General features: G+C 59.1%; 1 protein-coding gene across 6 annotated transcripts; it reads left to right on the plus strand.

Moving 5' to 3' along the window:
- The first annotated feature begins 703 nt into the window (after positions 1–703).
- Positions 704–26,202, plus strand: PLXNB1 (plexin B1). 6 transcript variants are annotated; one of them, XM_072786352.1, is made up of 38 exons: positions 704–791; positions 5,114–5,166; positions 5,739–6,851; positions 7,632–7,814; positions 8,148–8,276; positions 8,373–8,473; positions 8,765–8,897; positions 9,176–9,332; positions 9,586–9,694; positions 9,769–9,877; positions 10,227–10,913; positions 11,115–11,237; positions 11,434–11,556; positions 11,843–11,936; positions 12,012–12,184; positions 12,348–12,499; positions 14,281–14,386; positions 14,529–14,665; positions 14,952–15,128; positions 15,310–15,481; positions 15,666–15,908; positions 16,646–16,822; positions 16,900–17,048; positions 17,538–17,638; positions 17,742–17,959; positions 18,124–18,302; positions 18,450–18,516; positions 18,749–18,895; positions 19,748–19,916; positions 20,181–20,284; positions 20,360–20,444; positions 20,687–20,859; positions 21,063–21,223; positions 21,321–21,468; positions 23,106–23,170; positions 23,312–23,387; positions 24,235–24,309; positions 25,453–26,202. In XM_072786352.1, exons 3-38 carry the CDS (start codon positions 5,745–5,747, stop codon positions 25,555–25,557), a joined length of 6,414 nt encoding a protein of 2,137 aa, XP_072642453.1. In that variant the 5' UTR covers positions 704–791; positions 5,114–5,166; positions 5,739–5,744; the 3' UTR covers positions 25,558–26,202. The 6 variants fall into 6 exon arrangements, with proteins under 6 accessions (XP_072642453.1, XP_072642452.1, XP_072642454.1 ...); XM_072786351.1 differs by lacking the exon at positions 704–791 and adding an exon at positions 1,425–1,526; XM_072786350.1 differs by lacking the exon at positions 704–791 and adding an exon at positions 1,614–3,180.

Raw genomic sequence — 26,202 nt, forward strand, 5'->3', positions numbered from 1 at the left:
CCAGGTAATAGAAAGGGGGTTGAAGGAAAGGGAGTGATCTGAGAAGCTGGTGAGAGAGAAATTGGAAGGCAGAGTTGGGTAAATGAGAGCCAAGGCAGATGCTTGATGGGAAGGGAGGATGACAGGTGGCAAAAGAGTGCCCGTGGTGTTGGCTTTTTGGACAGTAGCCAGTGTTGGTGACCTGAACCTTCTGGTTGAGGCTCTCCCTAGCCTGTGGAACCTCTGGGGGCTTCCAGGTTGATTTGTGTGTGACAGATTTGCCTCCCAGGAGGCTATCCCAATGGTCTTGAGCCAAATCCTGCAATAGTCGTAATGGATAGGCCAGGTGCTGGCTCCTCCTGAGTTTGCAGTGAGCTCGCCAGGTTGTGTGCAAAGGGCCCGGCAGAGGGCACAACTGGGCCTCTGCTCAGCAGTTCCTCCCTAGGAAAGCCCAGGTATTTGCCAGTGAGAGGGAGTCCAGACTTGCCCAAGGCTTCCCGGCTTAGGGTGGGGCCAGGTACAGGCCTGGGAGGAAAAGAAGGAAATGTGCCCTTGCTTGTGCTCTTCGCAGCCCGTGTGCCCTCCTTTAACAGCCGGCTAGGTGTGGTATCACCTCCACTTGCCAGTGAGCAAACAGGCGTGTGTGGGGGTGGGGGTCAGGTTACTTGGCTTAGTGGTGGCACAAACCCAGGCCCAACCCCAGAGCCTGTGCTCCTCTCGCACTGCTAGAGACTGGGGCGGAAGGAGGGGGTGGCTGTCAGGGATCCGGGGAGCCGGGGCAGTGGGAAGAAACCAGGCGCCCAGAAGTTCAGGTAAAGAAAGTTGGAGAAGGACGACCCCAAGAAGGGAAGGAGGGAGCTCGGGGCGCTGCGGGGCGGGGGTGCCAAGGGGCGCAGGGAGAGGCCAGGCGCGGCGCCAGCACACCTGTGGGTGCGGAGCGCGCCCCCCGCCCGGCGCCGCCCGGCCCCGCCCCGCCCAGGAGCGCCCAGGAGCGCCCCCGATTCCGGTTCCTGCGCGGCGCGCAGGTGAGGCCCGGCGGGTGGGGCGGGGCCGCCCGCGCTCCGGGCCGCGCCTCTCGCCCCCGGCTCGCCCGGCCGCGACCCGCGTTGCCGTGGCTACCGCCGCGGTGCCGCCTGCGCCCCCCCCGGGAAGGGTCGAGTCCCCCGCCCTCGGCAAGTGCGGAGCCCGCGGGGCTGGAATGCGGGGTCCCGGGCGGCTCGAGGCCGCGCGCCCGGCTCTCGCGGCTGCTTCCGGCCTGGCCTCGGCGGCGGGCGGGGGGAGGGCGGCCCGGCGGGCGCGGGGGGAAGGAGCGCAGCCCGGCCCGGCCGACGCGGCTTTGTCTCCTTTGTTCCCGGTGGTGGCAGCGCCGCGGCGGGAGGGGCGGGCAGCGGGCGCGCTTTTCCGCCCCGCGGTCTCCGGGTAACAGCTGCAGCGCCGCCGGGGCCACCTCGGGGGCGGGGGGCAGCGAGACCGCCGCGCGCAGATCCCGAGCCCGCAGCGGCCGGCGCCCGCCTCGGCGCGCTCCTCCCGCGGGGCCCGGCCGGGTGGTGAGTGCGGGGCCGGGGCCGGGGCCGGGGCGGGGGCGGGGGCGGGCCGCCCCGGGGCGCGGGAGGTGGGCAGCGTCGGTCCAGAAGCCGTCGGGCAGGGGCGGCCCGGGCGCGAGGTGGGCAGCCTCGGTCCGGAGAGTTGGGACCACACTTCTCCACACTGAGGGAAACTCTGGCGGCTCCGCCTGTAATGCGATTGGGAGACAGAGGAGGTGGAGCTGCTCCTCCGCGCCCCCTCCTCGCCGCCGCCTCAGCCGGGACCGGCCGGCCCCGTCCCCGCCCTCCAGGACCACTCGTGGGGTCCTTGCCCTGCGGCCCAGGGAGGAGGGACGAAGAGCCGATGGGGGAGGTCGAGCTTCCCTTTCCAGGCTGCGTTCGGTGCCACCGACAAAGGCAGACTGTGAACCTTGTTGTTGGGCATCTGCAGAGGGGGACCCCCCACCTCCCTGCACGACCCAGTCGTTGGGTGATTGATGAGCGCTCCTGAGCCCTCCAGGGTATTGCAGAAATGGTGGACCCCTCCACCCCGCCTGGACACACAATGCACCACAGCACTGTCCATGAATCTCGTCTCCTGAGTGGACCCTGGGAGCCAAGCAGGAGAAGGGGAAGGAAAGGCCAGTTTCCTACTGATCCCTGTGACTTGGTAGATGAAGGCTGGGTATCCCCCCTCCAGATGTGGAAGGGCAGAGCTTGTTAGCCTCTTTGGTTGGCAAGGACAGCCCCAGGAAGACCCTGGAGGTGCCTTCTCTTTGCAGATAGACGTTGGGCAGCTGTGGCGTTTGCTGAGAGGTTCAGAGAAAGATGGGCCCAGAAGAGACCTCAAGGCAGGCCTACGGCCCGGGTACATGCAGGGTTAGGCTTCGCCTGTGAGTTTGGATGAGGCCTGAGATCTTGTGATCCTGCAAGTTGAGGACATGAGGCTTGGCTCCAACCAGCCTTTTCAGTCTGCTCTGGCCTGGTTATTAATAAAAGTGGGCCTCACACCTTGTCCCTTTGAGAGGCCAAGTGTCCCAGAGAGGGACGTGAGCCCTGTATCTCCCCTCCTGGCCAATTCTTTGGCTGTGAAGTGGGGGATCTCTCCACAAGTAAGGAGCACCTGCTTTGTGCTAATACCTGTCTTAGTTGCTGGGGCCTCTGAATCGAAAGCCACTTTTCTTGCCGGCAAGGAGCTTTCAAGTCTAGAATGGGGAAGGTGGGACAGAGAAAAGTGACCTTGGTTGGTGCCACTCCTGCCAGGCACACACCGTTTCATATTTAATGGTTGGAGCCCTCCTGCCTCCCATTCTACAAACTGGATCTGTAAGGCTCAGCCTGAGGCAGAGCTTCTGTCCACACCAGGGTGGTAGCTGGGCATGTCCATTCCATCCACCATAGGGATCCTGGGAGGGACAGGGAAGGCTCTCCTGGGATATGATGGTTCAGAGTCAGAGTTAACCAGCTAGAGAGGGAGTGGGCATTCCAAGCAGGGAGGAGTGTGAAACAGCTCACAGTTCAGACCAGCAGGAGCTAACAGCATGTGTGGGGGAGCCCTGGCATGGATTGGATGGAAGAGGGCGTGGACTAGAGGGGTTTGACCTTTATTCTTCAGGCCCGGGGCTGCCCCAGAGACTGGGGAGAGATATACTCTGATTCTGCTTGAAGATCCTGTGAGGTAGGAGGGGTAGCCTGGAGGGACTGGGGGCTGCTCTGGCCTGTGAATTCGAATGCCCAGTAGGGAGAAGATGTCACTGCCGGGCCTTTCTTCTTTCTCCACCTGCGGTTAATGGGGAAGAGTCCTGCCTCGGTGACTGAAGAAGCCTGTCACTTTTCCCAGAGTGGCTCAGCCTCCAGCTTCCTTTGTGGCTGGCCAGGAGCTCTTCTGATCCTTTCCATCCTCCTGTGGGCCACTTGACCCAGTTGTGATTTTACATTTGGGGAGTGTCTTGGTTGCTGCCCCTTGAGGGCTGGAAAACCTTGGCACGCAGTAGGCTCTGAGCAAATGTTTTTAAGCGAATAAAGGAGTGACTCTTGGTCTAACCATGGACACTCTGCCCGTAGCACATCCCTGAGCAGGAGGTGGCCGGAGGGAGTGAGCAGTAGCTGAGTGCAGGAGAAAGCCTCTCCCATTCTCAGGCAGACTCTGTCTTCCCAGAGTAAGAAACTTTCCCCCCATCCCTTGGAAACAAGGTGGGGGGCTTCTGGAACCCTGGCCTTGCCATAGTCCTGGGTTCACGACTCTCCCTACTATCCCCTTTCCCCCACCCCCTCGGGTAGCAAACAGAGGCGGCCTTGTTCCTGCTCCCATAGAGCTGCCCTGTTCTCCACACACTAAAAATGGAAACCCCCAAGCTATTTTGGGAGCAGTGCCCAGCTGGGCTGTGGCCACTGCTCCCCTGCTCCCACCAGGCTGCTGGACCCTTCTCTGAGACTTACGCCCAGCCTTCTCATTGCGGGACAGTCTCAGCAGTACCTTGGCGGGGTCTTGGCTGGGAGGAGCTGACCCTGGGCTGAGGGAAGCTCTCCCTCTTGCAGACTGGCAGCTGGGGGCGGGAGGGGCTGGGCAACGTGGGCTGGGCAGAGGCCGAGTAGAAGTTATCTCCCGGCCTGGGAGCAGCATTTCATCAACCTAGTGTTCCTGACTGGGGACCACCCGGGGCTGGGGAAGATAGTGTTGCCATGGTTTTCAGCTCCCAGCAGGCCTTAGCAGGGGCTTACAGGGAGGGATCTGTGAGGAGAGCAGGGACCCAGGGTCTGAGGAGACCCCGGGGGTGGGCAGCAAAGCTGGACATGGTGACTTCTGGGACAAGCCTCCCCCAACCCTGGGCCCTGGCTCTGCTCTGACCTGCAGGAGAAGAAATAGCAAGAGATATGCTGGCTTCCAAGGCTCTGTAGGCCTTAGGGCTCGAACCAGGGAAGTGCGCATGAATCTGTGTGTGTGGGTGTCTGAATGTGGGTGGGTGTGACATCTGCTTGTGTGGAATGCCTGTTTGTGCAATATGTGTGTTTGTGTAAGGAGGTTGTGTCTTTGTGCAGGTGTCTTAAGTGTGTGTGGTATATGGCCTGTGTTTCTCTGTGTGTCTGTGCTATGTGGACGTGTTGCATCTGCATGTATCTGCATGTGTGCAAGTGCCTGTGTGCTTGTGTGTGGGCGTGTGCATGCAGTGCCAGTGGCATGTATGTTTCTTTGTGTATGCAAGCTTGTGTTTCCCTATGTGCCAGTGTCAGTTTGGGCTAGGACGGTCCCTGGCCTGTGTGGTACCTGGGTGCCCTGATGGAGTTTGGGCAGAGGGTGAGAAAGAGTTCCAGGAAGGGAGAAGGAGCTGCAGAGGGACAGGGCCATCCTGGGGTGGGGTGGGGCTGGGCTCTGCCAGCTATGGGGCTCCTTCCTAGCTGCCCTTTCCCAGGCCCTGAGGGTGCCTGGTTCCACTGCCCTCCTCCTCCCTGTGTGGGCTCTGAGGAGGCGTCCCCTGTGGAATGTGTTTGGTGGCTGAGGGCCAGGCTGGGCCCAGTTCCACTGGCAGGCTGGGCAGCGGGAAGGGGAGCCTGGGCTCCCACATGCCTGCAGCCCAGCCCCCAGCTTCATGTTCTGCTATCTCCCTGGCTAGGTGACTCCCACACAGGTCATGCTGTTATCTCCTGATCCAGTCAGCCCTGCCAGGTGAGCCTGACCTCACACCTAGGCACTTGGGAGAAGTGTGACTCCTTCTTATGGCTCTCCAAGGTGGGGTCTAGTTTCTCAGACCCCAGCCCTGGCAGCCTCAACCTCCCTCATCTTGTCATTGGTTCTGTGGTTTCCTTCTGGATTCCTGGCCTTTTCAGAGGGGTCCTCTCAGTGCTCTGAGCCTCTCAGGGCTCTGGGCCTCTCCTTCCCCTCACTTGCTCTCTTGCCTATTCCAGGCCCCAGTCCCCTGGGGTTGGGTTGTTTCCCACATCTCTGCCCCACTGGCCGCTTACCCTCGGACCCTGTGGTGACACAGGCCAGGGCAGGGCAAAGGGGTGGTGGGATGGGATGGAGGTCTCCTGAGACCATAGTGCTTGCAGAAAACGAACAGTGTTGAAGTTACCAGGAAAAGATCTGACCCCTTGCTAGTATGTGGTCCTGGGGTCATCCTGGACCACAGTGCCATCTAAGCCTGGGCCTCCTCTGCTCACTCCCTGGGATTAGGAGAATCATCTTGGTGATGTGATCCCAACAGTGGCCCTTCAGCACTCCATCTCTCTCCTTGCCAGGTGACCATGCCTGCCCTCGGCCCAGCTCTTCTCCAGGTGTTCTGGGCTGGGTGGGTTCTCACCCTCCAGCCCCCTCCACTGGCTGTTTTTACTCCCAATGGCACGCATCTGCAGCATTTGACACGGGATCCCACCTCAGGCACTCTCTACCTAGGAGCCACCAACTTCCTGTTCCAGCTGAGCCCTGGGCTGCAGCTGGAGGCTACCGTGTCCACGGGCCCTGTGCTAGATAGCAGGGACTGCCTGCCACCTGTGATGCCAGATGAGTGCCCCCAGGCCCAGGCTACCAACAACCTAAACCAGCTGCTCCTGGTGAGCCCAGGGGCCCTGGTGGTGTGCGGGAGTGTGCACCAGGGGGTCTGCGAGCTGCGGCGCCTGGGGCAGCTTGAACAGCTATTGCTGCGGCCCGAGCGCCCTGGGGACACCCAATATGTGGCCGCCAATGATCCTGCGGTCAGCACAGTGGGACTGGTGGCCCAGGGCTTGGCTGGGGAGCCCCTCCTCTTCGTGGGGCGAGGCTATACCAGCAGGGGTGTGGGGGGTGGCATCCCTCCCATCACAACCCGGACCTTGTGGCCGCTGGACCCCCAAATTGCCTTCTCCTATGAGGAGACGGCCAAGTTGGCTGTGGGCCGCCTCTCTGAGTATAGCCACCACTTCGTGAGCGCCTTTGCACGTGGGGCCAGTGCCTACTTCCTGTTCCTGAGGCGAGACCTGCAGGCTCAGTCTAGAGCATTTCGTGCCTACGTGTCCCGAGTGTGCCTCCAGGACCAGCACTACTACTCCTATGTGGAGTTGCCTCTGGCCTGCCAGGGTGGCCGCTATGGGCTGCTTCAGGCTGCGGCTGTGGCCACATCCCGGGAGGTGGCCCAGGGCGAGGTGCTCTTTGCAGCCTTCTCCTCAGCCGCTCCCCCCACTGTGGGCCGGCCTCCGTTGGCAGCTGCCGGAGCATCTGGAGCCTCTGCCCTCTGTGCCTTCCCTCTGGACGAGGTGGATCGCCTTGCTAACCGCACACGAGATGCCTGCTACACTAGGGAGGGCCGTGCCGAGGATGGCATCGAGGTGGCCTATATTGAGTATGATGTCAACTCTGACTGTGCACAGCTGCCGGTGGTGAGTCCCAGCTGATTCCTGTCTGGCATTCACAGCCAAGCAGCTGCCCGAGGACTCTGAAGGGAAACTAGTGGTGGTGTGGGGGCTGATCAGGTCAACGGAGGGAATGTACTTCCATTGTGCCTGGGTGGTGGAGAGATACCTTACTGAAATTGTGGCGCTCAGGTTTTGGAGAGCCATTCATAGCTGGGCTTGGACTGGGCTCTGTAGAGGTGGTGTTTGTGTGGGTAGACTGAGGGTGTTTGGGGTCCTAGGGTATGGGGCAGGGACCTAGAATGTAGGGAGTTAGGCCCTGTTTCAGGTTTTTGAGCAAGAGCCTGGTGAGGTTGAGACTTGTTTGGCTCTAGCTTCTGGATGGATAACACAGGGAAGAAGCCCCACCCAGGGGGACTGAGTGAGGGAAAGGTAGTAGGGGCCTAGGGGAGCAGACCTGGACATGAAGACACAAGCTGGTGGACAAGGGGAAGACTGAGTGCATAAGCTGGGGTTGGGAGAAGGTGGAACTCCAGATGGGTGGGGATCAGGGGCAGGGTAAGGAGCTGCTGGAGCCTGTCCAAGGCAGCTGAGGCCACGCTAAGGATGCAGCTGTGGGCAATGTCAGGGAGGGCTGGCAAAGAGACTGGGTGGGGATGGGGCAGTCTATGGTCTCCCGAAGAGAAGGGTGAGGGGATAAGGCTGTCCTGGAGGCCCAGCAGAGGAAATAGAATCATTTAGGGAAAGCTGGCTGGGCCAGGGGATTGTGATATCCAGGGAGGGCCTTATTAGTCTTGCTGCCTGTAGGATACCCTGGATGCTTATCCCTGTGGCTCAGATCACACGCCCAGCCCCATGGCCAGCCGTGTCCCCCTAGAAGCCACACCCATTCTGGAGTGGCCAAGGGTCCAGCTAACAGCTGTGGCAGTCACTGTGGAGGATGGACACACCATTGCTTTCCTGGGTGACAGTCAAGGGCAACTGCACAGGGTGAGTCCACAGGAAGTACTGGGCTCTGTCCCACGATAAATTGCTGGTGACCAGCCTGGGCTGAACTATGCCTCTGACCCCTAAGGCTGGGATGAAGGATCTGTGACACACCCCTGGCCCCAAGACTAGGAGAGATGACTTATGCTTCTCTTTCCAGGGCTGGGTGGTTTTTATCTATGACTTCCCCATCCCCTCCCCATGGGTTGGGTGGCGTGACCTGTACTGCCTAGGAGAAAGTTCTGCTTGTAAATTGCTTCAGTCATGGGGAGAGGAGAGGGTCTTGGGTCTGTGGCCATGGACTTGGGTACCAGAACTTGTGGTCTCTGATTTCAGGTCTACTTGGGCCCGGGAAGTGATGGCCACCCATACTCCACACAGAACATCCAGCAGGGGTCTGCTGTGAGCAGAGACCTTACCTTTGATGGGTCCTTTGAGCACCTGTATGTCATGACTCAGAGCACAGTGAGTACCAGGCGAGAGCTGGGACCTGGCTGCTGGGAAGGGCCTTGGGCTGGGCCAGGGACCCATGAGTCACTGGTGTTTGGATTGCTGTCATAGCTTCTCAAGGTTCCTGTGGCCTCCTGTGCTCAGCTCCTGGACTGTGCATCTTGTCTTGCTCACAAGGACCCATACTGTGGGTGGTGTGTGCTTCTTGGCAGGTCAGTGCTCTACTGACTCCTGACCCCGATCTATCCCCCAACCCCAGCCTCCTGCCCTAGCACTGCACCTGCATAACTGCCCTGTCCAGTATTCCTGGTCCTTGACCCTTGACTTACAACCCTTGAGCCTTGGATGCCCTACTCTCCTTCCTGCATCCTCCATCCTGGACATCAGAGGCCTGCCAGGGCAGATGTAGCCTAGTGTCACGGCCTGTCTGAGGATCCTGCTGAGGTCCCCAGTATTGGAGGTGCCCTCCCCCATGAAGGTGGATCCCCATCATTCTCATGCAGGTGTAGTCGCCGTTCCGAGTGCTCACGAGGACAGGGCCCAGAGCGGTGGCTGTGGAGTTTCCAGTCTGAGCTGCGTTGTCTGCGAGTGGCAGTTATAAGTCCTGCCAACATCAGCCGAGAGGAGCGGAAGGAGGTGAATGAACAGAGCAGGCGCATTCCTCATAGGGAGGGCTCTGGTGATGGGTCAAGACTTTGAATTTTAGTGTCAGTGGCTCCAAATACCACATGGCCTTATATGAGTCACTTCCCGTTGGACCTTGCTTTCTGTTTCTAACCCAGGCTAAAAGGCAATTGTGAAGGCTCAGGACCCCCAGCCCTTGGGGGCTGCCTGCCCTTGAGCCTGCTTACATTGGACACCCCAGAAACAAGCCCTGGTCTGCTCCAAAAGCCTGTTGTGGCCTTTCTTGGCAGGTTTTCCTGTCAGTGCCTGACCTGCCACCCCTGTGGCCAGGGGAGTCCTATTCCTGCCAGTTTGGGGATCACCAGAGTTCTGCCCTGCTGACCAGTTCTGGTGTGATGTGTCCTTCCCCAGACCCCAGTGAGGCCCCAGCACTGCCAAGAGGAGCCGGTGGGTGAGAGAAGGGGCCAGCCTCCGGGGCCTGGGAGCCCCACCCTCTCATCTTGCCCCAAGGGGTGCATTTGGGGTGAGGTGTGAATCTGGGCTGGGAGCCCTAAAGTAGCACCTTTCTCTGAGTCCCCTGGCTAGTCCCCAAGTCCCTAAAGTATCCATTTTGTGCCCTGTGGACTTCCCCAGACCCTGGGCTCTCCTCCCTGCTGATGGTGCTAACCCCACTCCGGGGCCCCTCTCTCCCGCTTTGCAGACCACGTGTCCGTGAGCGTGGAGCTTAAGTTCGGTGCTGTGGTGATTGCCAAAGCTTCGCTCTCTGTCTACGACTGTGGAGCAGTCACTGAGCTCCACCCGTCTGCACAGTGAGTTCCTCCCCAACCCCCAGCACCTGGGCTCCCCTGTGGTGACCGCTGCCCCATGGCTGTGCTCTGTGCAGGTGCCAGGCCTGTGTGAGCAGCCTCTGGGGGTGTAACTGGTGTGTCTGGCAGCAGCTGTGCACGCACAAGGCCTCATGTGACGTCGGACCCATGATTGTTAGCCAGCAGGTGAGCAGGACCTCTAGCCGGGCCCCACAGGGTTGTGTGGGTTTCTCTGATGGCCCAGGGTCTGTGCACCTACCCACCCGCGGGCTGCTGTGTGTGGCGGACTCACTGGAGTTTGAGGAGAGACGTTTGTGGCTGAGCGGCAGGGGAGGTCTGGGCCTCATGCCCCACCTCAGCACAGATGCCCCTGGAGCCTGCCCTCCCCTCTCTCCTTTGGAGAATTAACGGGCTGTTTTTGTTTCTCTTTCCCTTGGTCTCCTTTCCTCTTAACACACCCTTTGCCTGCCTGCCACCTGCTCCCACGCCTGCCTGCTGAGTGGCCCCTCCTGTCTTTCTCTGCCTCCCCCTTCAGAGCCTGCTTCTCTCCCCAGCCCCTCCAGCAAGAGATGTACCCACCCCCTTCCCATCCCAAAACCCCCAGGCCCCTGTCACCCCTGCTCCTGACACCCTTCCCATGGAACCTGGGGCCCCTTCCACAGCCACAGCCTCGGATGTCCCACCTGGGGACGGGCCTTCCCTGCTCAGCCCCTGGGGGCCAGGGACAGGTCCTGGTCCCGTACCTGCCTCAGCCTCCACAGAGTCACCTCTCCATGAGGAACCTCCCCCTCCCGACCCCCCCAACAGACCTGGAACCGCTGTCCCTGCCCCCACTGACTCCGGACCCATGGCCACACCCGAAGACCTCTCAGCCTCCCACCCATCGCCCTCAGATGCAGCAGCACTGCCCCCTGCCCCTGCAGACCCCGGCCCCGAGGCCGACCCCTCTGCGGCACTCCTGGACCAGCCCCCCGGCACTGCTCCCGCCACTACTTTCCCAGGGGCCGCTGGCTCCGTGAAGCCTGCTCTGGACTGGCTCATGAGAGAAGGCGGCGAGCTGCCTGAGGCGGACGAGTGGACAGGGGGTGACACACCCGCCTTCTCCACTTCCACCCTCCTCTCAGGTGATGGAGACTCGGCTGAGCACGAGGGCCCTCCTGCCCCCCTCATCCTCCTGTCCAGCCTCGACTACCAATACGACACCCCCGGGCTCTGGGAGCTGGTGAGGCCCAGCCCAGGAAGGAGGCCTCGGGAGGGGACGCAGGGCAGACTCGGCCCTTTACCTGCAATTCTGCATCTGGAGGGTTCAAGGGGCAGGGTGGGTTCTGCAGCTCCATGCTGGCCTGGGCCCCAGGTTCTGCATGGGGAATGGGTGAGTTGACAGGGTGGGCTCCATAGACTGCCTTGCTCTTGGTGTCTGCAGGAGGAGGTGAACCAGGGGGCCAGCTCCTGCCCTTGTGTAGATAGTGTTCAGGGCTCCACGTTGATACCCGTCCATGTGGAACGAGAAGTCCGGCTGCTGGGCAGAAACCTGCGCCTCTTCCAGGTGGGTGCATTGGGTTGCTAGTGTACTTGCAGCCTCCTTGGCTGTTGACCAGCCACACACAAGCCCTGGAGAGCAGGAAGAGAGCTTGGCCCCAAGTCTCAATCCCAACCCAGGGGCTCTACTAGGGGCCCTACGGGGCTCACTGGGCTCAGCTCCTACTACTGCCTGCCCTACCAGCTGTGTTCTCTGCCCCCAGGACAGCCCAGGAGACAATGAGTGTGTGATGGAGCTGGAGGGCCGCGAAGTGGTGGTTGAGGCCCGGGTCGAGTGTGAGCCACCTCCTGATACCCAGTGCCATGTTACATGCCAGCAGAACCAGGTATGGATTATGAATACCTGGGTGGGCAACATGTGCTGGCCACAGGCTGGCTCCCAACCTCAGCTGGCTCACCACACTCATCCTAGCCCAGCTGTAACCCTGTGACCTTGAGGGAGTCTGGGTAACCGGCTCTGACCTTTGACCCTATGTGCCTGAGGTCCCTGCACCTCAACTTTGACCTTGTGTTCCCGCAACTAGTCATTTTGGTCCCTTTTTCTGACCACCCCCTCCCCAGGCCTGATGCCTCCCCCAGCCCCAGGCTCTGACCTCATTCCCATTTCTCCAGCTCAGCTATGAGGCTCTGCAGCCAGAGCTCCGTGTGGGGCTGTTTCTGCGTCGGGCTGGCCGTCTGCGTGTGGACAGTGCTGATGGGCTGCATGGTGAGCTAGTTGGGGCCTCTGGGGGCCTGGGGCTCCTCCACGCCTGCCTCTCACTTTTGTCTCTGCTACCCCCAGTGGTACTGTATGACTGCTCTGTGGGACATGGGGACTGCAGCCGCTGCCAAACTGCCATGCCCCAATATGGCTGTGTGTGGTGCAAGGGAGAGCATCCACGTTGCGTGGCCCAGGAGGCTTGTGGCGAGACTGAAGCTGTGGCCACTCAGTGCCCTGCACCCCTCATCCACTCGGTGTGTTGAAACACTGGTGTGTCCCTTCCTCACCACTGCCTTTAGAGGGAGGGCGGGGGTACTGTGAGTCCAGGGGGCCCAAAGGTGGGAGACTGGAACTGCCTTTTCAGGCTGCCAAAGGTTGACTGGTGGGTGGAGGTGAGCAGTCCACCTCTTGGAACAGGTAGAGCCGCTGACTGGGCCTGTGGACGGAGGCACTCGTGTCACCATCAGGGGCTCCAACCTGGGCCAGCATGTGCAGGATGTACAGGACACGGTCAGGGTGGCCGGAGTGCCATGTGCTGTGGATGCTCAGGAATACGAGATCTCTAGTAGGTGAGTTGGCTGGACCAGTAGGAATTTAGCACACCTTGTAGGCTCCCTGATTGGCTTTCCCACTCACACCTGTCCACCCACTCCCTACTCATCTGTCCTTCCTTCTCCCCCTTTCCTTTTTTCTGGTCACAATGCCTCAGAACTAGGGTTGCCATTTGAAGCCTCAGAGCACTCACCTCTGCTTTGTGCACAGATATGCGTGTTCCTAGTGTGGGCTGCTGGGGAACATTGCTGGACCCAGGCCCAGTCACTGCCTAGAGTCAACAGGTGGCCCTGTCCAGGTGTTCTCACCTGGCTCTCTGAGTGACTGTGGATGTAGCTGTGGTAGCAAGGTTCTCAGACCCCAGATAGCTGGGCTCAGAGGCTGACCTTCCACCTGCTGCTCTTTCTTCTCCAAACATTGCCTCAGGAGGGCTCTTTAGGAGGAGGGACTTGTGGCCCGCATGCTGAGTGTGACTCCTCTGTCCAGTCCCTGGGATCCTGGCTGCCTTCCCAGGGCCTATAGCTGATAGAGGTTCTGGTCATGGTAGCCTGGCTGGCAGCTACAGGGTCCCAGAGGTGCCCACACAGGATATTCCCAAGGAAATATCCACAATCAGCAAATCCCAAACCTGATTGAATATCAGAGTTACCTGGAGAGCCTTTCCAAAGCCACCAAAGGAATGGGTCCTTGGAACCCACCTCAGAGATCTGAATTCTCAGCAGGCCTGTGCTGGGGCCCCATAATCTATATCTTATTTAATTAATTTATTTATTTTGGTAATTTGTATTACATTTTTTTAAAAAGATTTAATTTATTTATCTTGAGAGAGAGAGTGTGAGCAAGCATACACATGTGTGAGAGTGGCTGTGGTGAGGGTGGTGATGAGGAGGGGCGGGGGGGAGGGAGAGGGAGAATCTTAAGCAGGCTCCATGCTCAGCGACACAGAGCTTGATCTCATAATCATGACCTGAGCTGAGATCAAGAGTTGGACACTGTAACTGACTGAGCCACCCAGGCACCCCTCATAATCTGTATTTTAAACCAGACTTTGTTAGAGTATGTGGTTTCCCCCTCACTGAGTCATGGCCAAGACCTTTAGGTGATTGTCTAGATTGTTAATGATTCTAGAACCATGAGACTAAAGTAACTTGAAAAGTGATTTATAAAGAGATTAAAATATTCTCTTGCTAAAGTCCCTCCTAGGTACTTTACATATCACTTGTTCTGTTTTCTGAAGTGTTGGCAGTGAGTGTGACAATGTCACAGAATCGAGCCACTGCCAGGTTCACATTGGGGAAATTAATTTGCCCCAAGCTTTTGTTTTCTGGCTGAGAACCAGCATTTTCTTAGATTGCTCACTTTCCCTTTCCATCTACCCCCAGACCTGACTAGAGGCTTCCAGGGATTTTTTTTCCACGAGGAAATCAAGTTTCCACCCCTTTGCAAATGGTGTGGTGCATGTGGCAATGGCAGCCAGTTAGGCCATTCATTAGCTGAGCACCTCATCCCCACAGCCTGCCTTGCAGGGCTCCTTGTAAATTTGTGCCACACAGAGAGGTAAAGTCCTCTTTGTTAGAGGGCTTTAGGGTTGGACTTGGATGGTTGAAACTATGAATGTTAATTCTTAGATGCCAAAGCCCTCTGGTGTGCCATAAAGAATTTCCTCCAACGCAAGAAGGTCTCTGTCAACCTTGGGAGTGGGAAGAACACGTGATTTAGTAGGGCAGGGAGGGAGCAGCCGGTCAGTTGGAGGGGCCCTTGGTGCAGCCTGGCACCCCAGCCTGCCCTGTGCCCACAGCTTCGTGTGTATCACTGAGGCCAGTGATGGGGAGGTGGCTGGGGCAGTGACGGTGGAGGTGCCAGGAAGAGGACGCGGTGTCTCAGAGCACGATTTTGCCTACCAGGTGAAGTAGCTTTCCTCAGTGCATCTAGTTTTGCCTTCCTGGGCTTTCCTACTCTAAGGCCTTCTTGTCTGCCCCAGGCTACTCCTGCCTCTCTGTTGGTGGCTTCATGTTTGGCTGTCTCTCCCTGTTCCACTTCCCACAGGACCCAAAGGTGCATTCCATCTTCCCGACCCGGGGCCCCAGAGCCGGGGGCACCCACCTTACCCTGCACGGCTCCAAGCTCCTGACTGGGCGGCTGGAGGACATCAGAGTAGTCATTGGAGATCAGCCTTGTCACCTGTGAGGGCTGCTTCCTCATTCTGCCAAAATCCATGTGCTCTAGGAAGAAGACAGAGGGGTGGGATGCTGGGGAGAACAGAGAGGGGAGAGGGCCAGGTCTACTCTGTCGGAAAGAGGCCAGACCCTTTCTAAGCTGGGGCTGTCATGGGAATGTGGCCTCCAAGCTCACCTATGGAGCTTTCAGTCAGCTGAGGGAAGTAAGCTGAGGTCTGAGTGGGTCCTGTGGCCCAGAATCTTCTGTTTCCCCTTCCTGGCCCTGCCTTCCATTCGTCCCTCCCTGCCCTAGGCTCCTGGAGCAGCAGGCTGAGCAGCTGCGGTGTGAGACCAGCCCATACCCTGTACCTGCCACACTCCCTGTGGCCGTGTGGTTTGGGGCCACTGAGCGGAGGCTTCTGTATAGCCAATTCGAGTACACGTCAAACCCCAATGTCACCTCTGCTGGCCCTGCCAAGAGCTTCCTCAGGTGCTGGGCCAAGGGCATGGCTGCATGACATGTACTGGGGCTGCAGCTCTAGGATGTGGGGAGGTTGCGGAGCTTTCTATGGAGGCTTGACTCCTATGGTACTGGGAGTGGGGGGCATGTGGCTTGGGGCTGGGCTAGCCTGGTTCTCCTAGCCACCCATGGGTCATGGTCTGTGTTGCAGTGGAGGACGTAAGGTATGGGTCCATGGCCAGAATTTGGATGCGGTCCAGACACCAAGAATCCGAGTGACTGTGGCCCCAAGAACCCTGCAGCCTTACCAGGGGCTTGGGCGGAGGCGCCGTGTGATCCCGGAAACCGCATGCTCCCCCGGTGGTTCCTGTGGCGGTCATCACGTAGGATATCCGTGGGCATCCCCCATGTGCACTGGGCTGGCCATCACCCACATCACCCCACATGCCACCCTGTGCACAGCCATGGTTGGCGGGTACCAAAGAGGCTATCCTTCAGTCTTTGCGTGACCTCCTTCCTGCATGGCTCTCAACTGATCCTCCCCCGTTTTTCCTCCCTCTGCCCCAGTTTGAGGAGCCGTGCCATGTGAATTCCTCTCAGCTCATCATGTGCCACACGCCTGCCCTCCCAGGCCTGCCTGAGGACCCCTGGGTCCAGGTGGAATTTATCCTTGATAATCTGGTCTTTGACTTCGCAATGCTGAACCCCACACCCTTCTCCTATGAGGCCGACCCCACTCTGCAGCCCCTCAACCCCGAGGATCCCACCATGCCGTTCCGGCACAAGCCCGGGAGTGTGCTGTCTGTGGAGGTACTGTTCCTGCTCACACGTGGTGGGGCCACATGACCCTTCACTTTGCTGGGCACTACTGCTGTGTGTAGGGGCATGACAGCAGAGCAAGGACCTGTGCATGGACCTGGCTCCTTACCCTTAATGTGGTGAGGGCTAAGGGACCAGTGGTGGGCTGCCCAGCCTGACACATCTGCCCGGGGCTTGGGTCCTGTAGCCTGGGTCCCAGCACACTCTGTGGCAGGAGTCTGAATGGCTGCATGTAGATGGTTTGGCACACGTAGTAGCTGGGTGGCACGGTACACAGTAGGCGCCTGGGCTAATGCCCATTTGGCAGCTTGACTCAATGTGGACAAACAGTTGGCATGGATTCTGACACATATAGTAGGTGGGCATTCTGAAACCCATCATCATGCACCGGGTGGGCCAGCAGACACAGCAGGGGATCTGGCTTTGTGAGGTAACTGGGCGGGATTCGGGGGCAACTATAACTGTCTGGATTTTTAGCTCTGGAGAAGTAAAAGTGTGAGGCAGGAGGATGGGAAGGGCAGAGGAGGGTCAGGGGACAGCTTGGAAGATACCCATGGACTGTCACCTCTCATGCAGGGGAAGAGGTGCTGAGGCACCATCAGCCCTGCCCCTAGGGATGGGTGTCAGGACCATCCTTCCCACATTTAGGGGGAAAGGATCTGAGTGACCACCAGCAACTCCCCTTAGGGAAGAGTTCTGAGTGATCCATCAGTGACCTCGTGTTCCAGGGGGAGAATCTGGACCTTGCAATGTCTAAGGAGGAGGTGGTGGCCATGATAGGGGATGGCCTCTGCGTGGTGAAGACGCTGACCCGTCACCACCTATACTGTGAGCCCCCCATGGAGCAGCCCCTGCCCCAGCACCATGCCCTTCGAGAGGCACCGGACGCCTTGCCTGAGTTCACGGTCAGTAGGTGGGCTGTGGGCTGGGCCAGGCACTGGGCACGTGCTGAAACCTTACTCACAGGTGCCTTCCTGTGTAGGTGCAGATGGGAAACCTGCGCTTTTCCCTGGGCCATGTGCAGTATGATGGCGAGAGCCCTGTGGCTTTTCCCATGGCAGCCCAGGTGGGCTTGGGGGTGGGCACCTCTCTTCTGGCTCTGGGTGTCATCATCATTGTCCTCATATACAGGTGGGTGCAGCTGGATGTGGCTGGGCTGAGGCTGGATGGGAAGGGGAGACTAGGCCAGGGGTCAATAAACACATTGCCTGTAAAGTCCCAGAGGGTACCAATTTTAGGCTTTGTGGGCTGAGTGGCCTCAGTGGCTCAGCTCTGCTGTTAAGCATGCAGAAGCAGCTATAGACGATATGTAAACACACGAATGTGGCCGTGTGCCAACAAATCTTTGCAGAAACAGGCCGTGGGCCGGATTTGGCCTGGTTGTAGTTCCTTGATTTCTAGGCTAACCCCGGGGCTAGCCTGCGGAGAGGGTGTGACTTGCCCAGGACAGGACAGTCTAAATTATTTTTGGGCTAAGTCTTGGCTTGGCTGGGCATGGCCATGTTGGACGGTATCAGCCTGGTCCAGGGTGAGGCTGGGGTAGATAGGCCTGGGCCAGGGGCACCAGAAAGGGCTCTGGCCTTGTCTGGCCTCCCCCTTCCTAACCTTGGTGCTGAGCAGGAGGAAGAGCAAGCAGGCCCTGAGGGACTATAAGAAGGTCCAGATCCAGCTGGAGAATCTGGAGAGCAGTGTGCGGGACCGCTGCAAGAAGGAGTTCACAGGTGAGGCCGCCGGCAATGGGCCTGAGCACCCTCCGGGGCTCTGCCTAAGGCTGTTCCCACAGTGTGGGATCCACACCCAAACCTGGCCTCCTCTGCTCAACAGACCTCATGACTGAGATGACCGATCTAACCAGTGACCTTCTGGGCAGTGGCATCCCCTTCCTTGACTATAAGGTGTATGCTGAGAGGGTCTTCTTCCCTGGGCACCAGGAGTCACCCTTGCACCGGGACCTGGGTGTACCTGAGAGCCGGCGCCCCACTGTGGAACAAGGCCTGGGGCAGCTCTCCAACCTGCTCAACAGCAAGCTCTTCCTCACCAAGGTGCCACGAGGCCCCCCACAGACCTCTCCACAGGACAAAGCGGGTTGGTGGGGGGGGAAGAAGCGTCTCCTGGCCCCACCCCTTCTGCCCCGCCCCCTGCCCTTTCTCTGTCCCTCCAGTTCTGAATGGGACCCTCCCTCCTCCTCCTGTCTCCCTGGCACCAGTTCATCCATACCCTGGAGAGCCAGCGCACCTTCTCAGCTCGGGACCGCGCCTATGTGGCATCTCTGCTCACCGTCGCACTGCATGGGAAGCTTGAGTACTTCACCGACATCCTCCGCACCCTACTCAGTGACCTGGTGGCCCAGTACGTGGCTAAGAACCCCAAGCTGATGCTGCGCAGGTCTGTATGGCTGTCGAAAGCCGTAGGGTTAGGTGTCTGTAAGGGCTGGGGCTAGGAGCTGAGGCAGAGCTCCTAACCCTCTGGGGGTTTGCTGCTGCTCAGAGCCCCAAGGCCCTGACCCTGCCCCAACCTTTCCCGTCATCCTAGGACAGAGACTGTGGTGGAAAAGCTGCTCACCAACTGGATGTCCATCTGCCTATACACGTTCGTGAGGGTGAGAAAGACAGAGGTGGATGGGGCTTGGGCTCTGCTCCAGGTTGGGGCAGGACTCTAAACTTCTCGGCTTCTAGTCCCCATGCAGCTTGTCTGCTCCTACCCAGCTTGTCTATGTCACCTGGGGCCCCTTGTAGCCTGTCCTCTGCCTCATCGTGGGCCATGTCCCATACAACTTCCTTTCATGCCTGTTACCTGCCCTGGGGGTCCTCACTGCCACGTCACTTCTCTAGGACTCGGTAGGGGAGCCTCTGTACATGCTTTTCCGTGGAATTAAGCATCAAGTGGACAAGGGACCAGTGGACAGCGTGACTGGCAAAGCCAAATACACCCTGAATGACAACCGCCTTCTCAGAGAGGATGTGGAGTACCGTCCCCTGGTGAGGGAGGGAGGAAGCGAGTGGGAAAGGGATACAGGGAGGGAGGGAGAGAGGGAGGAAGAGACTGCATGAACACATTTGTGCACAATGGTGTCAGCCCCTGGTGAGGATGAAGACAATGAGTGTGTGTGGTCATTATGAATGTATGTGTCTGGCTTGCAGATAGCCTGACTTCCGGCTGGCTGCTGGAAAGAGGCCCTTAGGTGGGCTTAGCAGGACAGAGTCTTGAGGACCAGTCCTTGAGGCAGAGGGACTTGAGGATAGGACCTCAGGCTTGGGATGGGGTCTGTGTGGACACAGCCAGGGTTTGGGGAGCAGTCCAGGTCCTTGCACTGAGCCAGGGCCTGAGTGTTTGCCTGATTGGTGTCATGCCAATGCTGCGATGCACCCACCAAGCCGGGCGCCAGCTCTGTCAGACCTTACATCTCTTCCTCTGGGTTGCCTTCCCTTGGTGGAGTCCCTTCCTTAGTGACCCACATGGGGTACCCCTGGGAAAATCTCATTCAGGCTGCACCAGCCCTGGTCCTCTCTCAGGCTGGTAGGGACTTGTCACTTCTCATGCAGGCTTCTGTCAGGTGTCTCAGCTTGTCCGATTGAACCAGGAACCTGGGGACCTGAGTTTTTTCTGCTGTTCAGCCCATAGACATTTTCTTAGTGCACTGTGCTAGGTGTTGGGGTCACAGAGGAGGGAGCTGCTGTCCCAGGGAGGTGGGGGGCGAGTGGGTAAAGAGATATGAATTAGGGACTCTGGTGCCTGGAGGTCAGAGGCAGTGGCTTCCTCCTGGGCTGTCTGCGCCTGGGTCATTCCGCGTGTGGCATGAGCCCTAATTGTTCCTGTGGATACCCTGGTAGACCCTGAATGCACTGTTGGCTGTGGGGCCTGCCGCGGGAGAGGCCCAGGGTGTGCCTGTGAAGGTCCTGGACTGCGACACCATCTCCCAGGCCAAAGAGAAGATGCTGGACCAGCTTTATAAAGGAGTGCCTCTCACCCAGCGGCCAGATCCTCGCACCCTGGATGTTGGTGAGGGTGGAGGGGAAGGGTAACCTGGGGGACTGAGCCAGAGTGAAGGCTGGGCTCGCCCTGGCCCAGGCCTGCAGGGGCAGAGGTGGGCTGTGGAATACCTCTATACAGAACCTCTCCCATGGTGAGGGCACCCCCCCCCCTTCCTACTTTTTGCAGAGGTTGGGTGATGTTGCCCCCTGATGGTGGAGCTCATAACCCTGTGGAGGGACACAGGAAGGGTGTCCCAGGAGCCCTAGACCAAGTCCCACCTTGCTCTTGCAGAGTGGCGGTCTGGGGTGGCTGGGCATCTCATTCTTTCTGATGAGGATGTCACTTCAGAGGTCCAGGGTCTGTGGAGGCGCCTGAACACCCTGCAGCATTACAAGGTGGGAGGGGTGAGAGCGGAAGGAGGGGTAGGGTGGGGTGGGGCTGGTGGAGGGGTCACGAGCTGTGGTTAGCAGGTCCCAGACGGAGCAACTGTGGCCCTGGTCCCCTGCCTCACCAAGCATGTTCTCCGGGAAAACCAGGATTATGTCCCTGGAGAGAGTGAGTACTCCCCCACCACCCCCGGCCCAGCGCCCACCCAATCTCCATCCTCTGCCCTTGCTTCGCCCAGTCCCCAGTAATGGGGAAAGCCCTCTGGACCTTAGGATGGGCTTGTGTCTACTTCCCTTCCACCTGGAGAAGCCCTCAACCCATGCGTCCACTCCTGGAAGTTGGCAGGAGCCTGGGGGCCCAGGGAAAGTGGTACCTGATGAGGGGTGATGAGCTGTGGGGTCTTGGCACAGGGACTCCCATGCTGGAGGATGTGGATGAGGGGGGCATCCGACCCTGGCACCTAGTGAAGCCAAGTGAGGAGCCGGAGCCTCCTAGGCCGCGGAGAGGCAGCCTTCGGGGCGGGGAGCGTGAGCGAGCCAAGGCCATCCCTGAGATCTACCTGACTCGCCTACTGTCCATGAAGGTGGGGCAGGAGGGATGGGTTGGAGGCTGGGGTCAGGGACAGGACAGGCAGTAGGTCTGGCTTGTGGGGGAGGATGGCTACTTATAGGATTTGAGGGTGGTGTGGGGTGGGCATGGGTGTAGTACCCCAAGGCATCTGGGGCTGGGCTGGGGCTGAGGTCCCCTTGCTGAGTGCACCTCCTCTTGTGCTTACCCCCGCCCCAGGGCACCCTGCAGAAGTTTGTGGACGACTTATTCCAGGTGATACTCAGCACCAGCCGTCCCGTGCCACTTGCTATTAAGTACTTCTTCGACCTGCTGGATGAGCAGGCCCAGCAGCACGGCATCTCTGACCAGGACACTGTCCATATCTGGAAGACCAACAGGTGAGGGTGGGGCTGGAGCTGGTTGGGCCAGGTGTGTGTGGGGTCTTCTCTCCTGCCTCCCCAGCACACTCATCGGCCATGCTTGCCCTGCCCACAGCCTGCCGCTAAGGTTCTGGATAAATATAATAAAAAACCCGCAGTTTGTGTTCGACGTGCAGACATCTGATAACATGGATGCAGTGCTCCTGGTCATCGCACAGACTTTCATGGATGCCTGCACTCTGGCCGACCACAAGCTGGGCCGGGTGAGTGGGTCAGGGTGGATACGGAGGGCATTATGGGGTGGGGTAGTAATGGGTCAGGGATGGGTGGTGCTGTGTGTGCACAGATTCCGGAATGTCAGGGAGGAGGGCTGGGGAGGCCTCTGACTCCAGCGCCAGGCCAGGCTTTGTCCCTGAGCTCCCTGGAATGTGGCAGTGCCTCAGTCTTCAGAGATGACCCCTCAGGAACCAAATCCACCAGGTGGCCTGGAGCTATTCTGTGACCATAGAATCCACCTGTTCACCTGGAAACCACCTGGTGGCCCCGCATCACCTCAGGCTCCCCCTCCTCCAAATCGTAGCCAGAGGCCCAGCGATCAGAAGTGACCCCTGCTTCTTTCTCATCCCCCATACTCAGAGGTGGAGGAGGTGTCTGCCTGCCAGTGCAGTAGACAGGAGAGGCCAGGGCAGTGAGTGCCAGGCGTGGAGCAAGGTGCTGGGGAGGGGAGCTGGGAGCACATAGGAGAGGCCAGGGCTTGTCTGATAGCACGTGGTGGTGGTGGTGGAGTGTTGTCACAGTGGTAAGAGCCAAGAGAGTCGCATGACAGATAAGGGGTCACTGCTGCAACTGCTCAGGCCCTCAGCAGACAGGGCTGGTGGCTCCTCAGGCCCATGAAGGGAACCTGTTACCTCTTGAGAGATCTATCTCTCGATCTCTGTGGAGAAACAGAATGTTAAGTTCTACTCTGTAGTGTTGTCTTTGGGGCCCATTTTTGTTCTGTGCGTTCTTGTCAGCCTATAATGAGCTGAGAAGCACAGGGTCCCACCAGGATCCAGGGGCCACCTCAGGTGAATGCTGTGTGGTGGCTGGGTTTTTGCTCAACCTTCACACTGCCGACCCCTCCCACCCCCCACCCCGCCCTTCCCAGCAAAAGTGCAAATGCTTGCTGAGTAGCTCAGGAATAGTCCAAACTAGGAATGCCAAAGGTCCCCCTCACGGAGTGTTGGTGAGGAGGCTTGCATGCTGACTCAGGCCGAGGACTGTGACACTGCCCACACAGGGCTGGTGCCATCTTGCCTTACCCTCCTGGCTGCTGTAGGATGAGGCAGCAGGTGCCGAGTACGGAAGTGTACTGCCCAGAACCCACTGCTTCAGGGGCCGAGCTGGGATTGGAACCCACCTCTTGGTGGAGGATGTGTCTGTGTGTGTTAAGAAGTGGGTTCTGACTTGAGAGACCTGCTTCAGGCACCAGCTCTACCCCTCAGGGTGAAGTGATGTGGGGCGATTTACATTAATTTTCTGGATCAGTTTCCTGATTTTTAACATGATTATGTGGGGAATGAGCAGCATGTGGAGAAGCAGCATTAGGATTCCACAGAGCACTGCCCCCCCACCCCCATGCCTGTTCCCTGCTGGACGCAGGCAAAGGCATGGGGAGCTGAGAAGTGACCTTGGAACAATTTGGGGAGAAGCTCCAGGTGACAAAAGCCGAGACTGGACAACGATGGAGGCGAAGGGGTAGAGGAGGTCCTTGTAGAAAGAAATGGGTCAGAGGGACCAACCATCCCAGTTGCTGGGGATTGAGGGGTTTCCTGGGATATTTAAAACTGAAACAGTGCTGGGAAAATTGGGACAGTTGGTCACCCTAAGGGGGCTCTCTTTCTTTCCTGCTGGTGCCCAGGACTCCCCCATCAACAAACTTCTATATGCTCGAGATATTCCCCGTTATAAACGGATGGTGGAAAGGTATGAGGGCGAGGAGATGGGTCTGGAAGAGGGATGAGTGGACAGATTGATGGATGTTTATGGCTGCAGCCTAGGGGTGGGCCCTGGTGGGGTGAGGAGTGGCTCATTTACCTGGCAGCTGCCGTATCTGGTCTCTGGCAGGTACTACGCAGACATCAGGCAGACTGTCCCTGCCAGTGATCAAGAGATGAACTCCATCCTGGCTGAGCTGTCTCGGGTACGGCCCTCCCTCTGCTTCTTGGGTTGGGCACAGGTGTCCTGCCGTGAGGGTCCTGCTCTTTTGCAAGGAAGCCCTTGGGGCCTCAGCAATCCCATGAGCTGGTTGGGGCAGGACACATATCATCATCATAAATGCAGAACGTTCCACTGGCCACTATAAAAGGCCAGGGCTCCCAACATCTCACTGCAGAGCAGCAGAGACTTTTCCTGGCAGCTGCCACCTAACCTGACTCACCTGGCTAGTTGGGTGCCTACAGCCTGTGCTGGGATCTGGGGACAGTGCATCCAAGGCAGCGAGGTGGCTGGGATTCAGCCCCAGGCCTGCCCATGTCTCCGTACTGCTTCCCTCGGGGGTGTAGATGTGCCCCCACCTACTCCTAAACAGCCCCAGGGAACTTATAAACAGTGCATCTGAAACAATGATGCACACCACAAGCACACGCAGTAACAACTGCAGCTACAATTTGGTGGTGTTGCTGGGGGGTGCTTTGTCCACTCGCCTGGCCCCCAGGGGAGCTCCACAGGTTAGGTGCATCAGCGCCCTTGTCCTGACGAGGAGGTGCAGATTCAGAGATGGCTCTGTGGAGGGGCCTGGTGTGACCTCACGGAAGACGTGAGGGAGATCAGAGCTGACCTATGCTGGGTCACAGCCCGTAAGCGGCACCCGTCCCTGCTCAGCCCTGTGACCACTGGGGCCCTATTCATGCTGCAGACCTGGGAGCCCTGGTGTGTAGATGGGGCTGCCTGCCGCAGGGCCTGTCCCCTCCGCCACCGCCTCCCCCGTTTCCCAGGCGTCCTGTGGCTGGTGACACATTACTCTCTCTCATCTCTTGTCTCCTCCCTAGAACTACTCTGGGGACCTCGGGGCACGAGTGGCCCTGCATGAGCTCTACAAGTATATCAACAAGTACTACGACCAGGTGGGCAGAACCCTGGGCCCTGACCCCTGCCGGGGCCCCCCAGGCACAGAGCAGGCTGGGGAAGCACTCTGTGGGCCTGGGCCCTGGAACTGGCTGTGCTCTAGCCTGTCCTCGGGTTACCTCCTCAGCAGCGGCAGGGATCCCAGACACTGGGGCAGGGCCCCTGGGGCATCTGCCAGGGCCCGGAGGTGGTGTGGGGGATGTGCTGGGAGGGACACACAGCTGCCCCCTCTGCCCCCACCTCGCCCTGGCCTGCATCCCTCCCCGAGTCCACAGTGGCAGTGTGCCGTGCGCGGCCTCCTCTGTGGGATGCACACGCTGCCAGAGAGGAGGGTCCTGCCAGGGTGGGCACGGGCACAACCAGCCAGTGAGGGGGCTGTCTGGGGGATCCCTGGACTGGGCCTCGGGTCCAAGTGCCCACGAGTCAGCCTGCTAAGTGCCTGCAGAATTGTCCACCAGCCACATGGCCGTTGCTGTTCAGAGATGAGGCGGTGCCTGCCTCGTGGTCCAGGCCTGGAGTGAGGACAGTCATTCCATAAACGTGTGACACAGAAATGTGAACTCCAGGCACCCCGGTCTTGCTCCAGCAGTGCAGGCAGGGAGGGAGGGAGGCAGGGGTCTGTGGTGCGTCATGTGCTCTCATGCAGTCAGGGTAGGGACCCCCCCGACCCCATCTGCCCTGTGACAGCTGCCATGTGTCCTTCTGTAGTTGCTGGTATTGGGTTAGCATCTGTCCTGCCATCAGTGAGCTCCATGAGGGCAGGATCACGTGTGTCCCATCATCGTGGGGTCCCTGCTTCTTGCAGGGTGGGTAGGAGGAGCCAGGGTGGCTAGAACAGGGCTTCTAGGGGGCTCGCGGGGACCAGGCCGGTATAGTGGGTGCAAAACGATTTTACCAGTGGAAATGAATGTTTGTTACCGTGAGTGCTAAGTACTAAGTACTGAGTACTGAGTAAGTTCTCTCCTCTCTAATCCCCAAAACCCTATGCTGACTTCACCAGCCAGGCACTGAGGAAGTGAGGTAGTTCATTGGCTTTCTGGGGCTCCTTTCCCCTGGCTGTGCTGCAGTGTCTGAGGTGGCCAGCTGACGTCTGCGGGTGAGGGTGGTGGCGTGCTCCCCTGACCGGCCACTCTCTGTTGCAGATCATCACAGCCCTGGAGGAGGACGGCGCAGCTCAGAAGATGCAGCTGGGCTACCGGCTCCAGCAGATCGCTGCTGCTGTGGAGAACAAGGTCACAGACCTGTAGGGACCTGGCTAGCCCTGGCTTGCCATTGCCTCAGCCCTGCCTGAGCAGCCCGGGAACCGTGAGGGAGAAGTCACCTTCTTAGATGCCTGTAGTGCCTGACAAGCAGAGTTAGTGGAAGGTGGCTTCCAGTCTCCTGGGGCCTCTGGCCTGGGCCCTGCTGGACCTACCTCGCCGGCCTGGGGCCTTCAGGCTGACCGGGTGGTGCCCAGCCTGCTCCCTGAGCCCAGTGACCCTGTGGGCTGTTTTGTATGCGAGGTCTGTGTGTGGGGAGTCAGGGACTAAGGGCTTCCGGAGAGTGGCTGGAAGGGCCTCCAGCCCCTGGAGAGACTGTACTGTTCCTGAACACTGGCCTTTATCCCACTGGGATTCGGAAGGAGAGGAGGAGAACCCCACTTCCTGTCCCATCCTCCTCCATCATCCCTGACCTCAATTTAGTTGCCTCCGGCCTTGCTGCTGCCACGTCCCTAGGTCCGAGAGATGAATGCCCTTGCTAGGCCACTGCAGACTGACTCCTCTGCAGGGCTGGCTGCCTCGGGGCCACCGTGCCTCAGAGGCAGCCAGTGGTGAGGGGCACCTGCTGCAGGGGCCTGGACGAGAGTGGTGGCCCCACTGACCCAGCTCTTCATTAAAGGATAACACTCTGAA

Source organism: Canis lupus, chromosome 19 (genome assembly GCF_048164855.1).
Source record: "Canis lupus baileyi chromosome 19, mCanLup2.hap1, whole genome shotgun sequence".
Classification (NCBI taxonomy): Eukaryota; Metazoa; Chordata; class Mammalia; order Carnivora; family Canidae; genus Canis; species Canis lupus.

What these genes read in the sequence shown, in the direction of transcription:
- PLXNB1 (XM_072786352.1), top strand. Translation starts at nt 5,745, where the DNA reads ATGCCTGCCCTCGGCCCAGCTCTTCTCCAGGTGTTCTGGGCTGGGTGG. An exon ending in GGAGATCAGCCTTGTCACCT is followed by an intron (nt 14,666 to 14,951) that starts GTGAGGGCTGCT and finishes TCCCTGCCCTAG; the next exon opens with GCTCCTGGAGCAGCAGGCTG. An exon ending in GTTCCTGTGGCGGTCATCAC is followed by an intron (nt 15,482 to 15,665) that starts GTAGGATATCCG and finishes CCTCTGCCCCAG; the next exon opens with TTTGAGGAGCCGTGCCATGT.